Source organism: Hyperoodon ampullatus (assembly GCF_949752795.1).
Source record: "Hyperoodon ampullatus genome assembly, chromosome: 12".
In the NCBI taxonomy this organism is placed as follows: Eukaryota; Metazoa; Chordata; class Mammalia; order Artiodactyla; family Ziphiidae; genus Hyperoodon; species Hyperoodon ampullatus.
The window spans coordinates 22831004-22857525 of NC_136925.1; the positions used below are offsets into that span (position 1 = coordinate 22831004).

Sequence of the window (26522 nt, forward strand, 5' to 3'; positions counted from 1 at the left end):
AAAATAGATTCCTAGCTATCAATTTAGACTTCTGTTCTTCAGTTTGAAATACTCGATTTCTTGAGAAGTTATTAACAAGTTTAAAAGACAGGCCAACAAAAAATAAAACCAAGTTTACATACAAGTCACTGTGGTTGATTATACACAGAATAAATCAAACTTAGTAACCAATTTCTTTCCTGTTTCCTCTGTTTAGGATCACCAATTCTGAATACTTTACATCAGCTTCATTTTATTTCCTAAGACAAAGATTTCCAAATTTTGATTGTTAATAATCATTAAATTCATTTTAAAAATTATGGGCATTGAATTTACAAATATATTACCTGCGGGTGGACACTAATAGTAAGTGCCTGATACACACACCCAAACACACATACCTGCCTTGGAGTATGAGTTGATTTTATTGTTGAGTCTCTGCATAAGCAGTAACACTGCTTCCAGCTTGCTGACCATCTCCATCGTGACACCTTTACCACCTTCTCCAAGACGCTTGGGCTTATACGTCAGAAGGAAATGACTCCAGGCTCGCAGCACTACTTCTGCATCGTCAGCACTGACGAGGAGGCTGTCTCTTACCAGGGTCCTGATGGTGCCCTCCACCTTCTCAAGGAGCTGCCTCCACGGCCGGATGAGATCAACCTGCAATTTCCAGAGCACGTGAACCCAGCACAGTCCATGGCCAGAATCAAAGAACACTGCTACTGTAGCTACCACCAACACAGAAGACAACCAGCCAGACCACACGGTTTATTGTGTTCTGCCTGGAAACGCAGAGGCAGATCAGTTACCTGCTCAAATCCACCCAGAAGCTCCGAAGTGTCCATTGCACTGTTCATGGCCATGATCTTTAAAGTGTGACCTGTAAGGTGTGCCAGGAGCTGAACCAAGCTGGTCTTGCCCACTGAGGCCGGCCCCACAAGGATGACCATCCAGCTCATTTGTACACACTTCATAACTGACTCCAGAGACTGTAAAGACTGGTGCAGGAGCAACAGGGGCCGGCAAGTCGGGGGAGGAACGTAGCTGCCACGGGAAAGCACCGAGTAGCCCAGCTGAAAAAGACATGCCGGTGAGCTTTCACAAGTGTGCCTGCGAGTGGGAGCAGAAGCCATAGAAAACTGAAAGAGGATTATCCTCCTCTCCTCACCTGAACATCACAGGGAGTGATGTGAAACAGTCTGGTTCCCAGGTACGGGTTAGAATTTGAATTAAACACATCCTTGAATACGGCAATGACCTAAAGGAAGAAGATGATACAATCAAAACACAAATCAGTCCACCAAATTCTGAGCCAAACCTTCTAGAATGAATACTAGTAAACATGAACACAATAGGAGAATGACAATATTCTGAGTCCTTATCTTTTTGAATTTTCTTATAAAAAGGACAGATTGCATTTAATTCTTCAGAATGAAAGTAAACTGAAGCTTAAGAAAAGAGTAATCACATAATCTCAAATTACTCTGAGATTCCAGTGAGAATATACCATAAATTAAAGCCACAGAAACTATGGTAAACCTTAAGATGAAAAATGAATTTGCTTTCGTCATTCAAGATACCACCTAAAGAAGGTAGAAGAGAAACATGAAGTTTATGAAGAACAATGACTGTTTCCTGAGTACCTACCATGTGCCAAACATTATATTAGGTGCTTTAATAGATTATTTCTGATCCTAATACCCTTGCAAAATAGTTATTTCCATTTCCATTTTATAGATATGGATTAGGGGATTCATGACAGTTACAGGATTTGCCCACGGTTGGTAACTGATTTCAAATCTAAGCCTGTCTGACTCCAAAATCACTGTTATCCTTCTAAATATTTAGGTAGAGAGGACAAGCAAAGTAATTTCTCTGACTGATTATTTACAGTCACTTATCCCTTCCTTAGCAGCAATACTGTTAAAAACTTCCTGTTAACTGTACTTCATTTTTGCACTTTTTTTTTTCTTTTTTAAATCTAAGAGGAGCTAGGGAGGGGAAAATAAAGGGGTGTGTAAAAAACACTAATTTAGCCCATAGCAGCCACAAAGATTCCAGCCACCCAAAATATTTACAAGAAGTTGTGCATTTCTAACAAAGCAGCAATATTCATACTAATCAATGTATACTGGACTGAAGTCAGAAAATAAGAACAACAAAGATAAAATCATAATGAGTATCAAACACTGAGTAAAAGCCTAAAAGCAGCACAGAAGAAAATGCTCCCACCACCTACTCCTTGGTCCAGGCAATTTCTGACCTTATATCCCACTCTACAGCATATCATCTCCTCTCCCTGATATTATACCAGAGTTAAAATTACAAATACTTTTATAGCCTCTCTTCTTCTATTATTATTTTACTTAGTTTTTTTCCCCCTCAGAAAACATTTGGTCAACTACAGCAACTGAACTGGAGAAGTGATGGAAACCTTCCACACCCTACAGTGACTCATCATCTGACCAACATCAATTACCCAACACTGGCCATTCCTGCCACAGTTAATATACTGTAACCAGTAAGTGGATGAAAGAATTAAAATACTAGCTGATGATATGTCAATTAAAATTTGTGAAAAAAAAAAACAAAACTAACTGAACATCTTGTCCTAATATACTGAAAGCCATTTGCATGTAATAAATGAGTTGTTAACACTGGGCTAGACACTGGATGCCACATAAAAGGGGATCTGTGCTCTTAGTAGCAGAATCAAAGTGTGTGAAAGTCACTTGTGCCATGGGCAGCCATATCTTCACGTCAGTAAGGAGGTTACTGTTTCTAACTCACATGAATCTGTAAGTTACTTTGTTTGTAAACAACTGTGATACAGTAGAAGGAATAGCAGGCAAAGTGGAAAGGTCTGTGCTGGAGAGCTGGCTCTGCCACTTGCTGCACTGAGATTCCATGACTCTGAGCCTTGGATCCTCAGCTCTAAGAGGTCATGACAGCACCTCCCACCTGCAACTGTTGTGAATTTTCCATGAACTGTACTTGAAATACCACAAAGCAAAATGCACACATTATTGGCTTACTAAGTTGGAAATTCTGGTGTTGTTTTCTACTTACAAAGGGATATTTTTACTTCCGTTTAGATACAGAATTTCCTCTCTCTTTTCATCTATGTATCCTTTCTAGATAAAATACCTCTCAATTTGACATTTATTTAAAAGTAGAAAGCCCTCCTCTTCTACTGGTTATCACCTGTCTCCTCCTGCTTCTCACTTTTGTGCCTGGAAAGGTGATAAAGACCAAGCCTTTATTAATGGAGGGCAATACTGTTAAAGAAGGTTTGCAATCATGGGGATTTAGATGGATGAGCAAACTGTGTCCTCCAAAGCAAACTACGAGACTCTGAGACAGGTGAATGTTTAGTTTCTTCCTGTAACTTCTAAATTTCCAAGCAGCTTTTACTGGGTTTGGTACTGTTAATGAGTACACCCCTTCTGTCCCTCAGGAAGAAATCAACTTACAGATGGAAAGAAACGCAAAGAGCAAGTATGACACTCACCTTTTCTTTATCTTCCTTGGTTCTCATTCTTTCACCATAGACCAAAAACACATGCTGACCAGGATCGTAACACCCAGGGGACTGGTCAACTAGCATCAACTGACACCAGCGGAAAAGGTCTCGGAGGTTGAATTCCCAGGGTCCTCCTATTTGCCCCCATTTCTTCTCGACAGTCACTTCGTGATCAATCTGAAAAGAAATTACCCTTACTAGGAAAGCATGTACCACTGCTAGGCACTGCATTAAGTACTATCAGTGTACTGTGAGTGCATACATAATCCAAAACAGAGACTAACAGGCTTGATTCAGATGTCTCCTTCTCCCAACCCAGACTTCTCAACGCCAGGAATACCCTGGTAAGCACTGACAATGATACATGCAACAGAACTGAATTACTGTAACCCTCAAATGAGTAGCTTGCCTTCCACTAGAAACTTTTAGAAGTCTATGTGATTTATCTTAGTTACGGAGACTGGTAATTTAGTGTTCCATGTTGAGAAAATGAGAAAATCAGAAAAATAAAGAACAAATAATATGCGTAGGTACTTACTTGGTTGTTGAAAGCAACCATTTTTTTAACAATACTTTTGTCAATGGCTGGAAACAGAGTACTGGCAATGAACTCCATGTCTATTACTGTAAGGGGATCCACAAAGACCTAGAAAATCCAAAAATAACATGAAAAAATGACATCGTTTCTCTTTACCAAACACCAGAAGTGACTACCGTGACTTATGTAAAATTTTTATTTAACACCAAAGTAGTAATACCTCAGTAATATATACATTTCAGTTATAGAAATTTCTTTTCTTGCATTTTTAGGATATGGAATCATATAAAATCTTTGAAATATAGAGCAAAAGAGGGTTTTCTTGTTAGCTTCATTCTAGTGAATTAGAGAAAGACATGCAAGTAATTTTTTAAAGTATATTTGTAATTTTAATTTCCTATATATTATGTAAAATGCTCTAAAAAATCCAGATGGTAGGTATATGAGCATTCATTTTAAAATTTGATCAACTTTTCAGTATGTTTGAAATTTTTCATAATAAATTTCTTAAAAGATACTCAGTAAATTCTTAATTATCAAGGGATGGGGCATAAAAGAAAGCTAACATCTAGAAGCATTTCCAAGCCACTACATTAACCAAGCTTTGAAAAAAGACGTTAAAACATGTAAGCCTACGTGTACACACACACACACCTTCTGCTGCAAATGAGAATTATGGTAGTAAGAAAAGATACCAATTATTAATAGTGGTTGACTTTGGTATGGAGAATACTGGATTTTTTTTCTTCATGGTAGTTTTTATACTTTATTTTACTTAGATTTAAATGCATTTTCATTATAAAATAATCTTTTAATGTTCTAACAGATCACAAATGCACTTGAAAAGGTCAAAGATCGGCCTTAATCTCTGAGCACGGTAACAGAACCCTCAAGATGGCGGTCATCTTACTTTCCTCCAACTGATAACATACCAGGTCCTCTGAGACCTAAGACAAAGGATTCACAGCAGGAGAGAAGTCATTATGGGAATCAGTCACACTGATATCCAACATATAAAGATATGAAATCGAGAAGCAGATCATTACACTGAGCCTGTCTCATTCTCATACTGGGCACCCTCATAGCTGTGTCAGCAGTATTATTGCCCCTGACGGCACCTTTGGTTTCTGGGGCAACAGCAAATCTTACCTGAGTAAACCTGTTTAGGAAAGACCTGGGTAAGCCCTTCCTTCCGCCTCCTTGTCTAAAAGGATTCTGACAACCAAAAATCTTCGTCTTCTCATGCAGCACTTGAAAGCTCATTCCTAACTCAGGAATATAGATTTCTCCTCGGTGGTCAAAACAAGCATTGAGTCCTTCCAAGACTGACTGCGAAGCCAGGTTAAGCTATTTGGAGAAGAAAGAGCATATACTTATTTTATATGCTGTATAGCCGTTACAAAAAAGCAAAAGAAAAATATGCACAAAAAGTAGTCTTATCCTCAAGGGGGAAGGAGTTCAAACAACGTTGGTAACATTCTGCTTCTCAAGCTGAACTGCTGTGTATTCATCCTATTATTTCATATATATGTTAGAGAAATTTGGGGTGTATAAAATAGCAATAATAAATAAATAATAATAAGTAAATAAGTAATAATAATTTTAAGTAAACTGAGTATGTAGGTTAAATTTTTTTAAAGCAGTTAGATTAGTCTCAAAAATAAAACTGTATCCATTATCTGCTCCTATATTGGCCTACTTTATAAATCATAGCTTACAGAAGAAACTTTCCAATACAAAGATACCTCATTTTCGCTCTGGGATTTTTTTAAGGTGAAGTAAGATAGCTCTTTACACACTTAAACATCCTTCCCAGCTCAAATACTGAATGAACTCTCCAAATGGGCTTCAAAGTCACAATATAAACTACATAAAGTAGGTCTAACTATGCCAACAGTTTTGCGAACAACAAAAACAAACACAAGGATTTGTGTGTGTGAGCGCCAGAAATGAAAAGAGCTGAATGGAGGTCCTCAGATGCTGAGTTCAGAGCTCAGGGATGTGAAGTATGGGTGGTTTTTAGGTAACATGGAAAAATTCAACTGTGAAATGTGAATCAGTAAAATGCAAATGGGCCAAAAATCAGATTATATTAGAATTTCAAGTGTCATGCTTACATAAGCACTCAAAACACAAACTCTGCTATATACCCACATACGGGTCAAGTTCTAAAAAACTCCTCTTATGTGTGACTGCAAGGCCAGAATGCCTTGCAGTCCCTATGTGCATTTCCACAAAATATGACTATGGTCAATAGTCTTCTAGCTTTGAAACAAGGCACTCTTTTTTTCCTAGCTGATGATTATTCTATCACATATCTTCTTCAAAAAAATCTGGGGGGAATAAAACAAAAACCAAAACCCTCCCTCTCTTTAATATCTGGTAATTAGGAAGCAGCTCAGCAGAAAAGGAATCCATCCCCCTTACTGCAGACGCAAGGGGGGTCTGAATCTAGGGAACCAGCTGGGGCCTGTGTCAAAACTCATCTGTGGCACTTGCATCACTCAAATCATTTAAGCTACACAACTACTTGCTCACCTTTTCCGGAACTGACATTGCACATCCCGAACTAACTCAAATCCTTTGGCCACAACCTTCAATTTTTTTATTTTGTGCATCACTTCTCCATATCTCTCTAGCTGCCTGTCAGTCACAGAGATTCAGCACTTATCACATGTCTCATGATGTGCTCTGTTCTTCTGGTCATTAATTTATCCCATGTGCACATATGACACTGACCATTTTCTCACCATTTTTCTATGTCTCTTCCTACTATAACTTTCCCCAGCCTCTCTGCTGAAATGAGGTGGTTGGCACTATTTGTAAACTATGTTTATCTCTGAAAATAAATACAAACACAGCAAGCTTGCCAGCGACTAGAGCATAAAACTAGTGAAGAGGCACTTTTTCTGGAGGCTAGCTCACGAAAGTAGGAGAGTTTGTAGGTTATATTGGGTTGGCCAAAAAGTTCATGTGGTTTTCCGTAAGATGCTATGGGAAAACCCAAACGAACTTTCTGGCCAACCCTATACATGGGGGGAGCTCTGTATGCTTTCTGACAAGTGACTTTTCTTATTCATACAAGAGACCACGGAGGATTCTTTTCATCAGGGAATTTGCCTTTACTAGCCAAGAGCATGATCATCCATTGTGAAATGCCCTCAAGCCTCGAAAAGTTCTGCCCCCACCCCCGTTTCTCACACTTGTAGTCCCACGTTGGCACGATGGGCCGTCCTCTCACCTCATCCAACACAACCCAATGGCCTGCCTTCAAGGCTGCCAGCAAGGGGCCATCGCGCCAGGCAAACTCTCCTCCCTTGCCACCTTCAACAGGTAGGTCTGCTCCAAACAGGTCTGCGATGTCCTTTGAGAGGAGGAAGAAATGGGGAAAAGCCAACATTACATAGAAAATTAACTAGATCCCAAGACCCCAAACGTAAAATGGTAAATACTTAGGCCTTGTACCACTTTTTAGTCTTATCCCCAAGAGAGAGCTAATCAATCCCAGAACTCTTTACCAGGAGCCCAGACATGCCCTAAGCATCTTATCATCACAATAGTCTAAGCATCTATCAACTGGAGCTCTAGATCAATAGTTCTCAACATTGGATGTACTTGGAAATAAATTGGTGACCTTAAAAACAAAAACCACACACACCAAAAACAATGCCCAGGCCCTCCTCCCAGACCCCATCCCAGGAGATTATTTAATTTGTCATCTCTGTCCCATATTTTCATAAGATTGTTTAAAGGGTCATTTTATTTGTAATTAATATTTTTAGAAAGGACAAAAATAGAGAGGCTGTATTACAATAAAAACTGAAATGAGTGATTCTCTCTCAAAAGAGAATTACAGGGCTTCCCTGGTGGCGCAGTGGTTGAGAGTCCGCCTGCCGATGCAGGGGACACGGGTTCGTGCCCCGGTCTGGGAAGATCCCACATGCCGCGGAGCGGCTAGGCCTGTGAGCCATGGCCGCTGAGCCTGCGCGTCCGGAGCCTGTGCTCCGCACAACAGGAGAGGCCACAACAGTGAGAGGACCACGTACCGCAAAAAAAAAAAAAAAAAAAGAGAATTACAATAAAGCTTCCAGAGAGAATACTACTACAGGTGTCATCTATTAATGAACACAAAAGGAGAATCAGGTTTGTGGGTCATGTTGCTATGGTCTTTATCACCATGAAATATTTGGGGTTCTGACATTGTGATTATTTCTGACTAGAAAACTCTATAAATAGGTAAAACCATAACTCCCTACACCTACCCCCATCAGCTGTAGCTTGACTTAAGCTTACCGTCTGCTCTGACAAGTTGATTCGGACAAGAGTGTTGCCTGAAGCCTTGGCTAAGGCTCCCACCAAGCTCGTCTTGCCCACACCAGGGGAGCCCTCCAAGAGGATAGGTTTGTTCAGTTTTGTAGCTCTTAAGAGCCTTTGGGCATTCATAGCTGTGGTGCCTGCACTGAGTGCATAGTCGGCGATATCATTTCTGTGCAAGACAGGTCCTGAAGTGGAGAAAAGAAAAGCCACATATAAGCTGGACATCACCAAATCATACATATATATCAACTGGAGATTAAAAAAATCCACCAAGTAGACTGTCAGCCAGTGAAGTACCATCTGTGGTGAAAACGCTTAGCCCTATTTTGATATTTCCTCACTTTTGGGTCCATGAAATGCTTTCCAGGAAGAGCCAGCAGCATACTTTCTTCAACTGTGCCTACTACACAGATCTCGGCACTTCCTACACCTACATCTATACATACTCATATAGGTCGAAACTGCAAGCATACATCTTTCCTTTCACAACCTACACCTGGAATTACTACTACATGTACTTGTACAATTTACCTTATACTTGTATTTTCCTAAAAGTCAAGTGGAAGCTTGGTATATAAGCCCATATAAACAATTTCATCCAAGGTTTTTAGGCCACCAAGACAATTCAGGATGCATCCTTAACCCATAATGTAGCTGAAGTGCAGGACTAATAACAGTCTTAGAGAGCTTAATATTTATGCCACTGTGTCTCCTGGCAGAAGCTGTTGGTACATCAGTTTGGAGGCAGTGGGGCTAGGAAAACACTTATTACCTCAGCTACGGAAGCAGAAGCAAGGACCACCCCGGTCCCAGGCCACGAGCACACAGCTCCTACACGAGAGAACTGAATACTAACTACCATGATGGCTTAGGGAAGGGATCTAATGGTTAGATCACGGGGGGCGCCATCAGGGATGAAGACAGTGCTGCTGAAGAGGGAGAGGGAAAGGGGCAGTGTCCATTCAGCCCGGAAGCTGGGCTGGTTTAGTTCACCACTGAACCCCCGCTAACTGCCACTGCACCTCTACACTTTCCAGGCACTCAACAATTCTTGACACAGAGAGGAAAGAAGGGGCAAGAAATAGATGACTCTGCTAGAGGAGCAACAATCCGAAAAATCCAGAGTGCCCTGGAAAGATATCTAATATAACTACCTCATTTAAATATTTGACAGAGGCAACCCAGTAAGAGCAAGGATTAGAACTGAAATCCACCTGCATTTCCTATTTAATCACTCATTTATTCATCCATTCACTCAGCAGACATTCTCTGAATGCCTATGACTGCTAGGCTACGTGGCAGATGCCAGGGACAGGAAGATGAATGACACCTGCCCTCAAGGGTTCAAAGAACTGTTTTTGTAAAAGGTGATAAATTTCTATAGTTGAAACATTATGGGCTTAATTACCACTATAGGAAAGGTCTCGTTTTGAGCACCAAATAATAAACATATAAATGCATTTTTATGGGACAATTTACTTATGTATTAAAGACTGTATTTTCTCCTATTTTTATATGCCTGTTATATATTTTTAACCACTCACACAATTATGATTACGCCAAGTCAGATTCTAACGCAGATAACTAGTTCAAAAGTAATCATGATATAAAGTTAAAAGTCACAATAAAGGTCAAGTGTTTATAAACCACAAGAAGAGAATCTTATTTATTTAAAATCATTCTTACCCCTTGGTATAAAAAATGGATGAATTCCCCAAAGGTTATCTATCCCAGTGAATTCTTTGGCTTTGAGTCTGTCATAAATCTTCAATTCGTTTTTCTGACTTTCTGTAAGTCGGACGACCTTGGAAAGTTTCTTGATTAGGAATTTCAGACATTCTTTGCGAGCCAAGAGAGCTGTACCAAACCCAGATGAAGTTACCCCTAAAGGAAGAGGATCGGTCCATCAAACAACAGCAGGGCACCCAGCTTCACAACCACTCAGCAGGAACTCTAGGACGGGCTCCTGAATCACAGCCGAAATACGATTGCTAGTATAAGCAGCCCTAAGGAGGAGAGTGACTCCCCTCCCCCCACAAGTGTCACGTCATCAATTCAGCAGCAGCTTATTCAGTAAAGCACTCCAGTCACTCCGTGAGAAATCAGGCTGGAGAAAAGAGTAACTAATATGGTACTTTTAGTCATGTGGGCTCGTATTTCTAATTTTCATGGCTGAAAAAAACCTAAACATTAGATTTAATAAAACTGTAGTAAGCTTAAAACCAACTACAGGATTCAGGCCCGTGAACTCTGAATGACCGTGTTAAGGAATGCCATGTGGCACTCTTCAGGAGCACGAGCATCTCCAGCAGTCTTCTTTCTATCATAAGCGCTGCTTCACATTTACTAAATCCCTGGTCTATAAGCAATGAAAAGTTCTCGCGTATCTTTTACACCAATCGCCTCTCAAAAAGAGTAAAAGAACAAGAGAGCCACTGTGAGTCTTGGAAATGTTAAAGGCATCTGGCTCAGAGGTCTGGGCTTGCTCCACCTCACAGTCCCCTCTACCCTCACCCCTTGTTCTCACCAGCTAACAGACAACATACCTGAACCTATTCCATCTATGTACACCAGGCAGGCGGCGTGGACAAAAGACGTCACTGTGGAGATGGTCTCCGGCCTTTTCAAAGCAGCTTCCTCCCCCATTGTGTTCATGAAGTTAACCCAGGACAGGATATCTCTGATACTGACCACACACCTTCGGCCAAACTCCTGGTGGGTCAGCCAGTCAATGAAATCCAGCATCACCTCAGCTATGTCAGCCCCTAAGACACAAGAAAGCAAAGGTATTTGCTGTTTGGGAAGACTCCGGACAGGGATTTGCAACCAGGGGCCCATCGATGGTTTAAAAGGGATCCATGTTTCATGAGATTATATGCAAATTTTTGTGAATGTACATTAATACTTTTTCTAAGCAAATGGGGTCCACGGCTTTAATCACATTCCCACAGGGTTCAAGAACAGCATTCTACCCCTACCAAAACAAACAAACACCAGAAAGAAAACTTTGAGAATTAAAGTCTAAGAAAGTGCCCTGAGAACAGCTCAAAGAAATAAAGTATTCATTTGGTTCATGTTCAGATACAATTTTGAAGACAAGACACAATGATTTTAGAAAACATACAGATTTATTTATATTTTTAACTGATTCAGTGGAATGGGGATTATCATTTCAGTGGCATTTAGTCTAGGTTTTTTGTTTGTTTGGTCCACCTGTTCATCAATCACAATTTAGCAAATTAGAGGATTCACAAATTATGTTTCGTGATTCAAGTTAATGACTATTCTAATTTTCGCAATTTCATATTGTAAAATATTTATCTGGAAACAAAATACCTAAGTCATACACAGACATTCAAAGCAATGACAATCAAATTTAGTAGAGTACTTCATATAACTTCTGAAGTCAATAGTAAACATTTATCTAAAAAGTATGAACACCAAGGAATGTTTTTCAAAAAGAAAATATGATAAGGAGGAATCAGCACTGCTGTAATAAAAAGTAGACTATACAGTAACAGCTTTCAAGCTACACTGCAAACTGGTTAGAAGAAAAATACTAATTACAGAAAAAAACACAAATCTTAAGAAAGAACATAAAATGACAACTCATGGGGGAAAGTCTAGTTAACAAGAGGAAAGAAATTAAATACTGTTTCAAAAGCTAGATGTTAAACATGAGTACCGGATCCACATTTCAGAGTGGAAAAAAATTGAGGTAAATCAAGGACTTAAGGAAAATGAAATAATTTATCCATTAATAGAGAGGAATTAAATCATGACTATTAAAGAAATAGAAGATCATCAGAGATAAAGTGGATAGGATGGGTTCATGTATGTATTTTTTAACAACAAATACTGAAGGTAACAGAAGAGAGAAACCTATGTGATAAATATATTAAGGAATATTATCCAAAAATATACAAATAGCAATATGTAAAATAATAGTTATTTTTAAATAAACTAAAGAGAATGCTCCATTCACTAGTAGTAAAAGAAAATGAAATTTTAGAATATCCATTAAATTAACAAGGATAAAATAATAGATTTCATTGTATTTAAAAAGAAAAAAATGACGGGATTTCCCTGGCAGTCCAGTGGATGGGACTCAACGCTCTCAGTATTGGGGCCTGGGTTCAATCCCTGGTCGGGGAACTAATTAAGCTGCTGGCAGCACTGTGAATGGGGCCAACTTTCTGGAGAGCAATCTGGCCACAACTAATGGGAGCTCGGAAGTTCCTTGTTTCTACTTCTAGAAATACAACTCAAAGAAAAGCTCTGAACAATATGTCATTTTAATGAAAAGAGAATGCTTTGAGAAATACTGATCAACGAGAGTTTGAGAATGGAAGCAGCAGCCCACATGCCCTTCAGAGATCAATTTTTTAAAACACATCAATTTCATCAATACATCAAATATAGAAAAGATTTCATTACATAATCTTTTTTGTTATATTATCAATGTATGCATACTACTACTATAGAGATTTGTGAACCAAAAATAATAGAGAAAGTAAGTGGTACCCACAGTGGTATTTATATTTTCATTAAGATGATGCAGTAAATATATCTTAAATACCCTAAATAGGCTCAGAATTCAATTTAGAATCCATAATAGTTGAAATATTAAATTCAATGAATCATCTATATCCTTAAAGAAAACCTGGGGAAAAGCTATGTCTAGTTTCCTTTTTTTTTTTTTTTTTGGCGGTGTGCGGCTTGTGGGATCTTAGTTCCCTAACCAGGGATCGAACCTGTGCCCTCGCTTACAGTGGTAGCACAGAGTCCTAACCACTAGACTGCCAGGGAATTCCCTAATTTCCTGTTTTATATTACACAATTTAAAAAATGTTTTTTTTTTTTGCGGTACGCGGGCCTCTCACTGTTGTGGCCTCTCCCGTTGCGGAGCACAGGCTCCGGACACACAGGCTCAGCGGCCATGGCTCACGGGCCTAGCTGCTCCGCGGCATGTGGGATCTTCCCAGACCAGGGCACGAACCCATGTCCCCTGCATCGGCAGGCGGATTCTCAACCACTGCGCCACCAGGGAAGCCCTAAAAAATGTTTTTATGCTGTGCCACCCTGATCCATTTCCAAATGAAAAAACTGATATAAATTATTAAGCCACTTCTCCCTCATGCTCCATGTTCCCTCAGGGTCTCTAATGCCTCCCCAGGGAAGTCTGCTGTCATGCAGCCTGGAAAGCATGGAGTAAACAAGCCCCTTAAGGACAAGCCGTTAAGGCTCAAGTAAGTCCTAGGGGTCCCAGTGCTTATGCCCTGTGGAGGAACAGTTTGCTCAGTTAAAACATGAAAAGCACTTATGATGCAGCAAACGTGGCAGCTTAACAGCAGTTGCATCCTCTGCCATTCTTATCACAATCCAAGTAGCTCAGAAGAGTAAGCAGCCCATAGGAGATTCAGAGGTTACTTCCTTGAGGGACCCAGTCCCAACCCAGAGCCAAAAGACAAACCATGCCAGCTTAACAATTTCTGTCTTCTCCTCCTCTTTCTACTTGAATTTTCACCATAAATGCACCAATGCACACAACCAAGGTAAGTCACAGGTTCTTAGTGTGGGCTATAGACCAATATTATTGGACCACCTGGGAACTTGTTAGGAAGGCAAATTCTCATGCCCTACACCAGACCGACTGAATCAGAAGCCCTGGGTGCAGGGCCCCGCAAGCTTATTTAAACAAGTTGTCCAGGTGAGTTTGGGAATCGCAGGCTTAGTCAATTCTGCACCACTGAGTGGCTGTGATATTGGTGGAGCCAGGGGAACTCCAGCTGTTCAGACAGCACTGTGTACACCCGTGAATACTGAAGTTCAGTAAAGGCCCTTCTTAAAAGGAAGTCTGTGCTCAGGTAACTAAAGAGCCAATCTTTCCTAATATACCACAGATGAGGCTGGGACCCATGCACCTACTCTCCACAGCCATCCTACCTATTTTTTTTTTTTTTTTTTTTTTTTGTGGTACGCGGGCCTCTCACCGTTGTGGCCTCTCCCGTTGCGGAGCACAGGCTCCGGACGCGCAGGCTCAGCAGCCATGGCTCACGGGCCCAGCCGCTCCGCGGCATATGGGATCCTCCCAGACCGGGGCACGAACCCGTATCCCCTGCATCGGCAGGCGGACTCTCAACCACTGCGCCACCAGGGAGGCCCCATCCTACCTATTTTTGAAGCTGTGCTTTAGCATGCCTTTAAAAAGCTGAACTATCCATGAACCTCAATGTCAAAGAAGCAGACATCCTTTTATATTCTTTAAGGCAGAGAGGCAAAATGATCCAAAAAACTACTTGTATTAGGGTTTGTATTAAGGCTTAGAACCAGATCTAGGTCCTAAATTTAGCCCATTCAATGCCAAGAATATGGGATTAATCAGGGCAATCTAGGCTCAATTTGAAAAAAAAAAAACGTATAATAAATGTTTTGGCTCGTACTGGATATCTTATGAATTATTAAATCTAGGTTGCAAGCCTATGGGAGTTTTTAAAATACTACTCTATTTTCCTTGTGTTTGAAATTTTCATAATAAAAGGAAAATTTAAAATAAAATAAAGTGAAATAATAAATTAGTTGACAACTACTAAAGAAATGCAGTTTAAAATTTTATGAACATTTTCTAACGGTGGTAATGATTAAAATTTAAATCACATTTCCTTATCTTTAGCCAACAAATATGCCTTATATATAAAGATGGCCGACAGGTGAAACAATCAGAAAGCTAAAACGTAGTAACCCGGTGATGGAAGCAAGGTGAAGAAGGATACTTTGGTAGAGGGCAACAGGCTAGTATCACGTTTTCCTTAGATCTCTCTGTTTGTTATCACTTCTCCATAGAACAGGCCATACACACCTACTGCTAAACATGCTATTCCCCTCCCTCCAACACACACACCCACCCCACCGCCACCACCCGAACACTCTCACCTTTATGATCTGTTCTGCCCAGAGACAATCCTGGACGAAGATTATGGCTGATAATCTGAGTTAAGTCTTCACGGCTTGTGCTTTGAGGGCACCATATTTCTGTAAAACGGTTTCTTAAGGCAGGAGACAGCTACAAAGAACACAAATTCTAATGTGAATTTAATACCTATGAGGAAAGCTAGAAAACAAATCCTTTGAATGAATGCTGGCTGTGAATGTGGCAAGTACCCAATGCTTCATATTTCACCTCTACTACTGTCTGTAATTCACTGAACACCTATCTGTCCGGCTCCTTCCACATGTCATCTCATTATCTCCAGCACACTCCCCGAGCTCGTACTACCACCCCTTTCTTTATAATCATGGTAGAGAACTTCAAGGTCTTATAGAGTCCGTGGTGCAAGAAGGATTCAGCCCCCGTAGATGACTTCCAAACCCCAACACTTTCCCTTAAGCAAAGGCCCTTCCCTTTACTTTCCCTTCAGCTACTTGACTGGTGGTTTGGAGAAAATAAACGCCATCTTCCCACGGGGGAGAGCTGTCTGAAGTAGAAGGAGAAAACTTTGATGTGGCTCAAAGGGAGTGAAATTGCAAACAGGTATATATTTACCTCTTGTATGACAAAGAACTGTTTAGTCCTCCAGTCTCAGGGCCTTTGCCCTCAGTCTGGATTCATCCTACCCTCCCCCTAGGTCAGATAACACCCGCTCACAAAAGTTCAACGATTTTCTTTTACTGGACAGATCAACTCCATCCTTCGCCTACCCGGCCGAGCACAGCAGGACCAGGAACAACGCCTGGACTCAGGAGCAGCTCAGCAAAGGCCCCAGGGGTGTGCATGTGCTGCTCAGCACCATCCCGGCTGAGCAGGACCATGGTTCCAGGATCCCACCTCCCCCTGCAGCAAGGCAGGCAGAACCAAAAGCTAGCTTTCCCTTCGGTAAAAGCCAGCAATCTCTGTCTAAAAAAAACTTAAGCTAACGTGACAGGCAAGTTAACACATACAACCTTGAAATCAGATCTTTCTGTGCTATTTCCACGTGCCACAGCGCCTGTTTTCATACTCTGAAACTGTGGTGTATGTTATTTCTTCCCTTCAGTACATTTCCCAAAGCACAGTGATCATCTTTCTTCTTATGCTACTGAGGAAAATCAGGCCCTAAATATCATTTTCACATTTCAGGCAGCCACCAAGTTACCAAGAATCTTAATTGCTTTCACTCCCGATCAACCCATTTCTGCTCATCATCCTGACCTACTACCACACTACCCTTTCCCTAACTTGAACACACCAGGGTCCCACACACAACGCAGACTTCTCCACTGAGAGGCTTCATGAGCCTGGAAGCCGTGGGGCTTGGGGGACCCTCATACCACCTTCTGAACAGAAGAAATCAACCTCACCCTTTCCTTTACCAACAGTCTGAGGGTGACCCACAGAACCCCTGAGAGAACAGATACTCTCCACCTGCAAAACCAGGACAGGATCCTGGCTGTGACTGCTTTTTTGTCACTTTAAATCATTCATATCACCACTCTCGTGTTTAACAGAGTAGATTCTAGAAGCAGAACATGAGAATAAACTTCACTTTCAACTTTTCTCATCCATAAAACTAGCATAGTAACTTCCACACAGAGCTCTCATGAGACTTTGTTACCTTAACATATGTAAAAAGCCAGGCAAAGTGATTGAAATAATGAAATTTCAGGCACATACGAAAGTGAGATATCAAATAAGGAAATGTTTTATCTGTCAGAATTATTTTTCAACCTTATAATGGCTCTCTCTGGATTTTTATCTTTTACTCAGTTTTTACAACATAAAATCCCAGACACATTTTTACATACTGTATTTATGGGTACAGTGAGCTGAGGTCAAAAGGCAGAAAAAATTATGCTTCAAGAACACAGTTTTACCTCTTTTTTCCCAAAGTCACCCCCGGGGTTCATGGTTGCCAAGATACGGAATTTCTTCCCAGCAGTCAACAGCTCTACCCCATTATCCTTGTCCTCTAGGTTGCCTTTCTCAGCTAATAACAGAGACTTTTCCACTTCGAGGACACTAGAAGAAAAATTGGAGAATGTGAGATTAGAAAAGGCTTCGGTATTCTGTTTTGTTGTCTTCAGTGTTCTCAAAAACGTAAAAAAAGTCATTTCCTTTGCTGAGCTTTCACTTCAGTTAATGGTTTCCTGCCACAAACTTCAAAGTGAATAGTTATCCCAATTCCTATGCAGTGGAACAGTTCTGATCAAAAGAAAAAGAATTCCTTTTCCCACTTACATCAAGACACTTGTTTTAAAAAATGGGAGCCTTGGGCTTCCCTGGTGGCGCAGTGGTTGAGAGTCCGCCTGCCGATGCAGGGGACACAGGTTCGTGCCCCGATCCCGGAAGATCCCACATGCCGCGGAGCGGCTGGGCCCGCGAGCCATGGCCGCGGAGCCTGTGCGTCCGGAGCCTGTGCTCTGCAACGGGAGAGGCCACAGCAGTGAGAGGCCCGTGTACAGCAAAAAATAAAAATAAAAAAAAATAATAAAATAAAATAAAAAATGGGAGCCTAACTTCCCTGGTGGCGCAGTGGATAAGACTCCACACTCCCAATGCAGGGGGCCCGGTTTCGATCCCTGGTCAGGGAACTAGATCCCACATGCATGCCGCAGCTAAGAGTTCGCATGCTACAACTAAGGAGCCCACGTGCTGCAACTAAGGAGCTGGTGAGGCACAACTAAGACCTGGCACCACCAAATAAATATTTTAAAATAAATTAAATAAAAAATGGGAGCCTAGCATGCAAATGTTCATGGCAGCATTATTCACAGATAAGAAACAACCCAAATACCAAGAAGAGGTGAATAGATAAAAAAAATATGGTATTATCTACACAATGAAATACTATGAGGAATAAAAAGGAACACACTAATGATATAGGCTGTACCATGGAGGGACCTCAAAACATTGACGCAAAGTGAAAGAAGAGACCATTTATATGAAATGTCCTGAAAAGACAAGTCTATACAGACACAAGGTGGATAAGGAGTTGCCTGGAGCAAGAGGTGGCATCAAAGATAAACTGTAAATGCACAGGAGGGATGCTACTGGGATGATAAAAATGTAAACTGAATTGTGGTGGCTGCAAAACTCAGTAAATTTACTAAAACTCATCCAATTAGGGGACGTCCTGGCGGTCCAGTGGTTAGGACTCTTGGCACTCGCACTGCTGGGGCCCGGGGTTCGATCCCTGGTCGGGGAACTAAGATCCCACAAGGCGCAGGGCGTGGCCACCGCCCAACTCCCTAGCCCCCCCCACACAAAGAAACAACCCCCCCCAAAAAAAGAAAGAAAAAAAATAACTAATTGAATTATACATTTAAAACAGGTACATTTCATGATATGTAAATTATACCTCGATAAAGAGAGAAACACAGGTATTCATCAAGATTCACACTGATCTGAGGTTTTCTGTTTTGGGTTGGTTTTTTTTTTTTCTTTTTCTTTTTTATCGGGCAGCTTGCGGGATCTTAGTTCCCCGACCAGGAAAATGAATCAGGGCCCTCGGCAGTGAAAGCATGGAGTCCTAACCACTGGACTGCCAGGGAAGTCCCTGTTTCATTTTTTTCCCCCGTGTTGTTTCCATTTATTTTACTTTTAGTAATATAGTTTTTTTTCTATCTCAAGACTGAACACCTATTTTGAAGAAACAATGGTTTATTTTTCTAATCAAGTGACCAAGCTGCTGAGTCTTAAGGTCTCAACAAATGCTGCATCTTACTATTTTCATTGCACAACAAGACTTATTTTGATTACTCTGGTAAATAGCAGTTTTGCTTCTCCAGTGGTTCTTATTTGCCAGTCAGGACAGATGGCTGGTTCACACGGTGGCTACTGCTTTTGGGCGGTTTCTGTCAGGTGAGCCCTCATTTCCGGTATCTCATCAGGGATCTGTCCATCAGGACTTCTCTACGTGGTTGGCCAAGGCATCCTGCACTAGCTATCAGGGCTTCATTCTGTTGAACAGGATATTCCTGAAATCTCATTGATATTCTTCGTGTCATTTTTAAACATTTCTGGAAGCAATGTTCTGAGCAGGTGAGGTCACTTCAGGCTTTACTTCTCTTGTCCTGAAGTCTTTCACACTGCAAAAAGCAGGTTTACCGTAGGCTTACTGTGTAGGTTTTGAGAAACTTCTTAAACTGTTTTATCTGATCAGATTTCAGTATTTGTGCAGTCATATTCTTTCAGAATGTTCACTAGTCACCTTTTCTGATGCATGAATTTCCTTTCTGTTCTGGAAAAGCATCTTTGCTTGAATGTCTCCAGCAAAGCCTGATTTCTTACTCAAGCACAAGCTCTCACATCCAACACCAGTATGCGGCTAGGGGGCTACGTGGCCAGCCAAGTCTGGTGTGGAGGGTCAGCATCCTGGTCTGGGGTTTTGAGAGGCCTTACAGTTGTAACATCCAGGATTTTGATTCTAGTTCTTTGAAAAAAAAAAATTAAGATAATGGCCACATAATTTGCCTTAAAAAAGAATTTTAACTTGGGTTTGTTTGTTTTAGCCCTATCCTCCCATAGTCCCATCTTTCTGATTATTGACAGCTAAACAGAAAAACTAGGTCTCTTAAAGGAGACACTGAGTGCTAAGGCCAAAAAAAGCAATAGCTCATCATCATTTTCAAACATTTACGGAATACAGTGTACCTATGAAGAACATTACTGTGCACAAGAATCAGTATCTATAAAATCCAGACCAGCAAAAGCATCAAACACAGGGTAAACCTCTTACACTCGTGTACCTGTTGAGTCTTTCCAGGACAGAGTCGTCGGCTAGGGAGATCTCATCCAAGAGGAAAAAGCCGTCCTCCTTCATGGCCAGAACCAGAGGCCCATCATGCCACTCAAAGAGTCTTGATGTGTCAATTTCTTCCTACAATTTGGAAAAGAAGAGGGTGAATTAAAGGGGAGGTGGCTCCACAAGACAATACACATGTAGCTAGTAGGTGTCTGCTGGAGTTCCTCTGAAGAAAACAAAGACTGGAGAACAAGGAAGGAACAGATCTCGCATAACAGGATGCTCGTGGAGGGCCCCTGCAGACCAGTGAAAATCTGAAGATAAGATATGTATCAAACCTGTACGCCCCACCAGGAACAAAATCCCACAGTTAACTCTCGCACAGAGCCGACTGCAATTCTTTAAATGAACATGTTATCATTTGCTCAGGACAAACCTTGTCATTTGGCTTCTGTCTCACGGGTCGCAAACCCCCCAAGAAGTCCGATGTCTCCATGTGTAAGTGGCAGTTGACTGAGTATAATTTCTGTTTTGCCAAGGCCGCAAACACTTGACAGATAGTAGTTTTCCCACACCTATTAAGAGATACACACCAGATTAACAAGGAGCATGAACTCCAAATACACACCCACGAACACCCCAGTCAACAAGAGAGGGGAGCTCTGGCCACAGACACTGCTGGTCAACACAGGGCATCTGGCCAACACAGGGTGCCTGCCCCTTGGCTCAGGGGGCCCTTCCCCAAAACACAGCACCCTACCATGTCTCTTATCCAGAAGGGCACACACTACATGAACTCTACTGAATTGAACTGAACCCTCAAAACGAGTTACTGTCTCCCCACTTTACCCAGTGTCTCCAACCAGCAGCACTGGTTCACCAAATTCCAACGCCCTTCCCACCAGCATCGCCAGTCTCCGCATGCCCTTGGTCCACACGATGTGGCTGAACTTAGACTCCAATGCGGATATCTGAGTAGACAATTTACCTATCAAAGGCAGAGCACATATTTAGGTTCTAATATGAACACAACTCAATTCATTCTCCTCTGGAATGTGGTGGCCTACTCACTCAGCAATTTTAGGACATTTTCTTTGGAGAAGAGGGATTGAGGACACAATTTTTTCTTGAAATGTTTTTCAAGGACTTCTTGAATCACATCAACCTCCTCCTGCTTCCTGACTCGGCCTGCCAGAAGCATAAAACCTTGAAAGAAAAAAAAAAGGAACCGTCAAGTGTCAATACCAAGGGACGCTGATACTATGGAGCATTAGCTGCTGGGAAGAGGAAACCTGAAGAACTACTTTGGAAAACCAGGAGAACTTACTACAACTAACTATATGCCTGCCCTCTGCCTTGGCAACACGACTTCTAGGTAATCCAACACAAATGAACTCATATGCACCAAATGACATTCAGGAATGTTCAGAGCAGCTTTTCTTTCTAATAGCTAAAAAGCAGAAATGACCCAAATGTCCATCAACAAGAGAACAGACAAACATCACGGTATTTCCCATACAACGGGTTACAACACAGTAATAATTTAAAAGGAATGAAGTCCTGATGTACAAAACAGCATGGCTGAATCTCACATTAGATTGAGTGAAAAGAAGCCAGACACAAGAGTACATACTGCATGATACTATTTAGATGAAGCACAAGCTCAGGCAGAATCCATCACTGGTGACAGAGGTCAGAGCAGCGATTATCTATCTCTAGGAGTTAAGGCTGGCAAGAGCCATGAAGGAATCTTCTGAGGTACTGGAAATATCCTAAATCTTTCCCGAGGTGGTGATTTACCTGGGTACCCACATAGGTAAAAATACATTAAGCTGCACATGAAATAACAAAGCACTTTACCCACTTTACTGTTACCTTTTATGTTATACCTCGATTAAAAAAGTTTAAAAAAAGGGCTCCTCCCTGTACTCTCTCCCAGCAAAAAGAAAATGTAACTCTCATGGGTTAGTTTTATTTCCTCCCCACACTTAGTAACCACCCTGTTAACGACTCATCAAGACTTTTCAAATCAGAAGATTCTGAAAGGCTCTCTATGCTAGCACGGAGGGGAACATACAAATTCTTCCCATGGATTAAACCAGAGTAAACAAACCTGAGTCTCAGATGACATAACTACCTTCACTCAGAACTCTGGTATTATCCAACCCGTCAGTTTTCTGTACGTCTCTAAGGCGCAAGCATAACTCTCCATGGTTACCACAACGCAGATAAAAGGTGCTCAAAGATCCCCACCAACCACCTGCCTGAACTCCTAAAGGCGTTATGTCCACATCCTGACTCCCACAGGTGGCCACCTGAAGCTAAGAGTGAGAAAACCGTAGCAACCAAAACATAACAGCACAGAGGCCTGCAGAAACAGGACCACTTACAACATCAGTGGGGACTTGAGGGAGACGGCTCTGTTCCTGCCATGCCTAGTGAAACATATATACTGACCACAATGTGGGCAAGATTTGTGGTAATAACACAGCATGCAATCTGCCCTAATAAGTCCACAGTTAAAGAGCATGTGCTGAGAGCATACCATCGTTGGCTAAGTGCTGCAACCAGTCATACTCTTTCTCTGTCTGCTCAGCCAATCTGTATCGCTCAGCCCATCGGAACAGATCACGGAGGGTGATGAAGCCTTGCTTTCCAGCAAACACTGAAGAACCTCTGCGATAGGACTATTAAAGGACCAAAACAAATGAAAAAGGGCAATGGTAAGCCTACAGTACAACTTATACAAAATTCCTGACAAATTTAAGCTCCCATAAAAATGATTCATTCCACTAAAATTAATTTTTCTTAAATGTAAAGGGACTGCAATCGTTTGAAGATAAATGTTCAAACCCCTGTGTAAGTAAAGAACATAACAAATAATGGAATTCCATCTCATATAACACATAGAAAACGATTACGAATAATAATACAAATAGTGGCAAACACGCAGGAAAATTAATCTCACAGTGTGGGACCACAGTAATAAGAGTGGCAATTATTTGGAAGTAATTTAACAGTGTATAATTCTGATAAAAACCACTTTTAATCCAATAAAATAAATGGGATATTCTTGGGACTTTCCTGGTGGTGCAGTGGTTAAGACTCCACGCTCCCAATGCAGGGGGCCCGGGTTCAATCCCTGATCAGGGAACTAGATCCCAGATGCGTGCCGCAACTAAGAGTTTTTGCATGCCACAACTAAGGAGCCCACGACTGCAACTGAGGAGCCCATCTGCCCCAACAAATAAATAAATGATGAGTAAGTTCTGGGAAATCTTTAGAAAAAAGGGGGGGGGGGAATATTCTTAAAAAACCACAAACTGTAGCTTTGTAGAATTGAAAAGGGAGAGCCACACATAAAGGATCTCTTTAGTTATGTCCATTCAAGGATTACACCCATTTAAAAAACAAAAACTGCAGTTTGTTGATGCCAAATTCCAACCTAAGTAAAATGTTCCATATTATCCACAAGTAGGGAACTGTCATCACATATAATTATCAGAAAAATTTTAACATGGTATTAAATTGCCAATTTACAACACAAAACCAAAAACTGGATATTACTGGGATGAGCTTTAAAGATAAGATCCTTACTCTGAAAAAAATAATAAATGGGTGGATGGGCTGTTTCTACCCCAGGGAGCCTCAGATTCTGATCACCAAATCTGATCAACACAGTCCATTTGAAACTAAGTGATGGAGAGATGGAATACCTGAAGGTCCAGCATGACTTTAACCAACTTGCTGCAGTAGGAGGGTGGCAAGCTACACCGCTTGTGCAAGATTGTTTCCAACTCAGAACTAGGCAATTCATCAAAGTGCAATTCCACAAATCGATTCCTGAAGGCTCTAGAAAGCATCTGGGAAATGCACAGAAACAACATGATACAAAGGACCTTTTCATTTAATTTCCAAAATGTAGGCTCTGCTATTCACCACAAAAAGAAAAATCCTTCAAAAGAGGTAAAAACATCTCAGTCTTACCAAGATGACTTTTCTACTCGATTTGGTAACAAACAGGAGTAAGGGGGCAAATGCTACACACCTTTCTGCCTCCGTAAAGTCCTGGGGGATTCTGGGTAGCAAAAAGCATGAAGCGAGGATGTGCTTTAACAACTTCTTGTGTTTCTGTTATGAGCAATTCACGGTTATCATCCAACAGTCTGTTCAGTGCCTCTAGCACATCGGTAGGGGCCAAATTTAACTCATCTAAAATAATCCAATAGCCCTTTCTCATAGCATCAATAAGAACACCTTAGAGGAAATACATACTGAAAATTAGTGCATAAATTAGTCCAAAGTTTTTTTTTAAATGTTATATACAAATCAACAAATCCTAGCAAATTATTCTCTGCACCTAGTCATGTCCCCAAATAATTTGTGGTTTTGAGTATCAAGGAAGCATAATTTTCAATTTAAAATACTCCTTTTTATTTATTTATTTATTTATTTTTTGCAGTACGCGGGCCTCTCACTGTTGTGGCCTCTCCCGTTGCGGAGCACAGGCTCTGGATGCGCAGGCTCAGCGGCCATGGCTCACGGGCCCAGCCGCTCTGCAGCATGTGGGATCTTCCTGGACCGGGGCATGAACCCATGTCCCCTGCATTGGCAGGCAGACTCTCAACCACTGCGCCACCAGGGAAGCCCACTCCTTTTTATTTTGCACAGAGGGGGAGCCAAAGCTGATGAATATTACATTTACAACTTACTTTTTCCCCTGAAGTCTACTTTCATTTAAGGCACCACATTCTCATATCTATTCTCAGCTTCCCTCTGTTCAATGCTTACCCCTCTTCTGATTCTCTAGGAAATGTAGTTCAACTGCACTCTTCAAAACCAGGCCCCAGGACTTCCCTGGTCTCGGAAGATCCCACATGCCACAGAGCAACGAAGCCCATGTGCCACAACTACTGAAGCCCATGCACCTAGAGCCCGTGCTCCACAAGAGAAGCCACTGCAAAATGAGAAGCCCGCGCACCGCAATGAAGAGTAGCCTCCGCAACTAGAGAAAGCCCGCGTGCAGCAACGAAGACCCAATGCAGCCAAAAATTAATTAAATAATTTAAAAAAAAGAAAAAAACCTAGGCCCCAGTGCTGTGCACAGCCAACAAGATTAGTCTGGCTCAAAGGAAGCTGGGGCCCTAACCATCACCCCTTAACCATCACATAGCTCAGGGACAAAGAAAAAACAGCTATTATGGCATCCATCCATGTGCCTCAACTGGAAAGGATGAAGACTGCTTGAGGAGACCCAAGGAATAGAATTATATCCTTACCTTCTTTAAACATGAGCTTCCCTGAGGAGCCGGATGTGTAACAACCAATGTACTCCTGAATATCTGTGTGCTCGTGGTTGTTAATACGCACACAGTGGTTACCAGTAGCTGCGGCCAGCCAACGTATCAGGCTTGTTTTACCCACTGATGTCTCTCCCTGAATCAGCACTGGATATGTTCTTTAAAGGATCAGCCAATAAAGCAATTAAAAAGAGAAAAAAAAAAAGACAGAAACCAGAATTAAATCATGTAGTGTTTAAAAAAGAACAACTATAACATTTAACATCATCATAAGAGAATGTTTTTATATACCTATGCACTACTAATGGAACGTTTCTTAAGCCCTGAGAAGTTTCTATGTAAAACTGGTTCCTCAGGGGCTTCCCTGGTGGCGCAGTGGTTGAGAGTCTGCCTGCCGATGCAGGGGACACGGGTTCGTGCCCCAGTCTGGGAAGATCCCACATGCCGCGGAGCGGCTGGGCCCGTGAGCCATGGCCGCTGAGCCTGCGCGTCCGGAGCCTGTGCTCCGCAACAGGAGAGGCCACAACAGTGAGAGGCCCGCGTACCACACAGAAAAAAAAAAGGTTTCTCAGAAACTACCGAGGAAAGTAATTCCAGCCTCTCTTGCACTAGTGAGAAACAGTAAGCGGGAGTAACTGTTGTGAGTCTCACTTAACAAGTAATGGGTGATGAGTATCCACCAGCAAAATACTAAAAAGCAACCTTAATGATGGCCAAAATAATCTGTGTCCATATTGCTCCCACCAAAGGTACAACTAGAAATGATGTTTTGTGTCTGGAGAAAAGTGACAGGATTGACTTAGAAAATAATTATTCACTCAGCCAATGAATAACAATAGAGTGCTTTGAAAGTTCAGGACGTAGGTCTAGACTTTCAGCAATGCCTATGCTGGTAAGACATCAGAGCAGTGTGAGAAAAGGTCCACACACCCTGCAGAGACCACTCGGACTATGTCTCTCAGGTTCAGCTTGACGGAAGACGTGAGGATGTACGTCTCATCTATTGTAGGTTCCTTGTCTCCCACCGAAATCCAGTAGCCTTCCACCTGGATGAGCCGACCTCCTTTTGGTTCTGGAATAGGCTGAAAGACACAAGAGTGAGAGAAATAACCCACAGACCCACGACAACTATGGCATTCTTT

General features: G+C 41.6%; 1 protein-coding gene and 1 pseudogene across 3 annotated transcripts in view; both read right to left on the reverse strand.

Moving 5' to 3' along the window:
* MDN1 (midasin AAA ATPase 1) overlaps positions 1–26522 on the reverse strand; it is a gene marked incomplete at both ends in the record, with an annotated part of 158020 nt that overhangs the window by 72809 nt on the left and 58689 nt on the right. For both annotated transcript variants that reach the window (XM_079716367.1, XM_079716366.1), the window contains 21 exons: positions 381–642; positions 792–1055; positions 1151–1240; positions 3494–3682; positions 4044–4151; positions 5193–5390; positions 7285–7407; positions 8337–8545; positions 10047–10244; positions 10907–11125; positions 15294–15423; positions 17211–17355; positions 20085–20215; positions 20517–20655; positions 20930–21068; positions 21152–21286; positions 22626–22767; positions 23797–23943; positions 24129–24337; positions 25360–25538; positions 26311–26462. In XM_079716367.1, coding sequence (XP_079572493.1) covers positions 381–642; positions 792–1055; positions 1151–1240; positions 3494–3682; positions 4044–4151; positions 5193–5390; positions 7285–7407; positions 8337–8545; positions 10047–10244; positions 10907–11125; positions 15294–15423; positions 17211–17355; positions 20085–20215; positions 20517–20655; positions 20930–21068; positions 21152–21286; positions 22626–22767; positions 23797–23943; positions 24129–24337; positions 25360–25538; positions 26311–26462 — 3508 coding nt within the window. The remainder of the gene's footprint in view (positions 1–380; positions 643–791; positions 1056–1150; positions 1241–3493; positions 3683–4043; positions 4152–5192; positions 5391–7284; positions 7408–8336; positions 8546–10046; positions 10245–10906; positions 11126–15293; positions 15424–17210; positions 17356–20084; positions 20216–20516; positions 20656–20929; positions 21069–21151; positions 21287–22625; positions 22768–23796; positions 23944–24128; positions 24338–25359; positions 25539–26310; positions 26463–26522) is intronic.
* Positions 19206–19520, reverse strand: LOC307061156 (mitochondrial import inner membrane translocase subunit Tim9-like; annotated as a pseudogene). The gene has a single exon. The product of its transcript is annotated as a mitochondrial import inner membrane translocase subunit Tim9-like (transcript).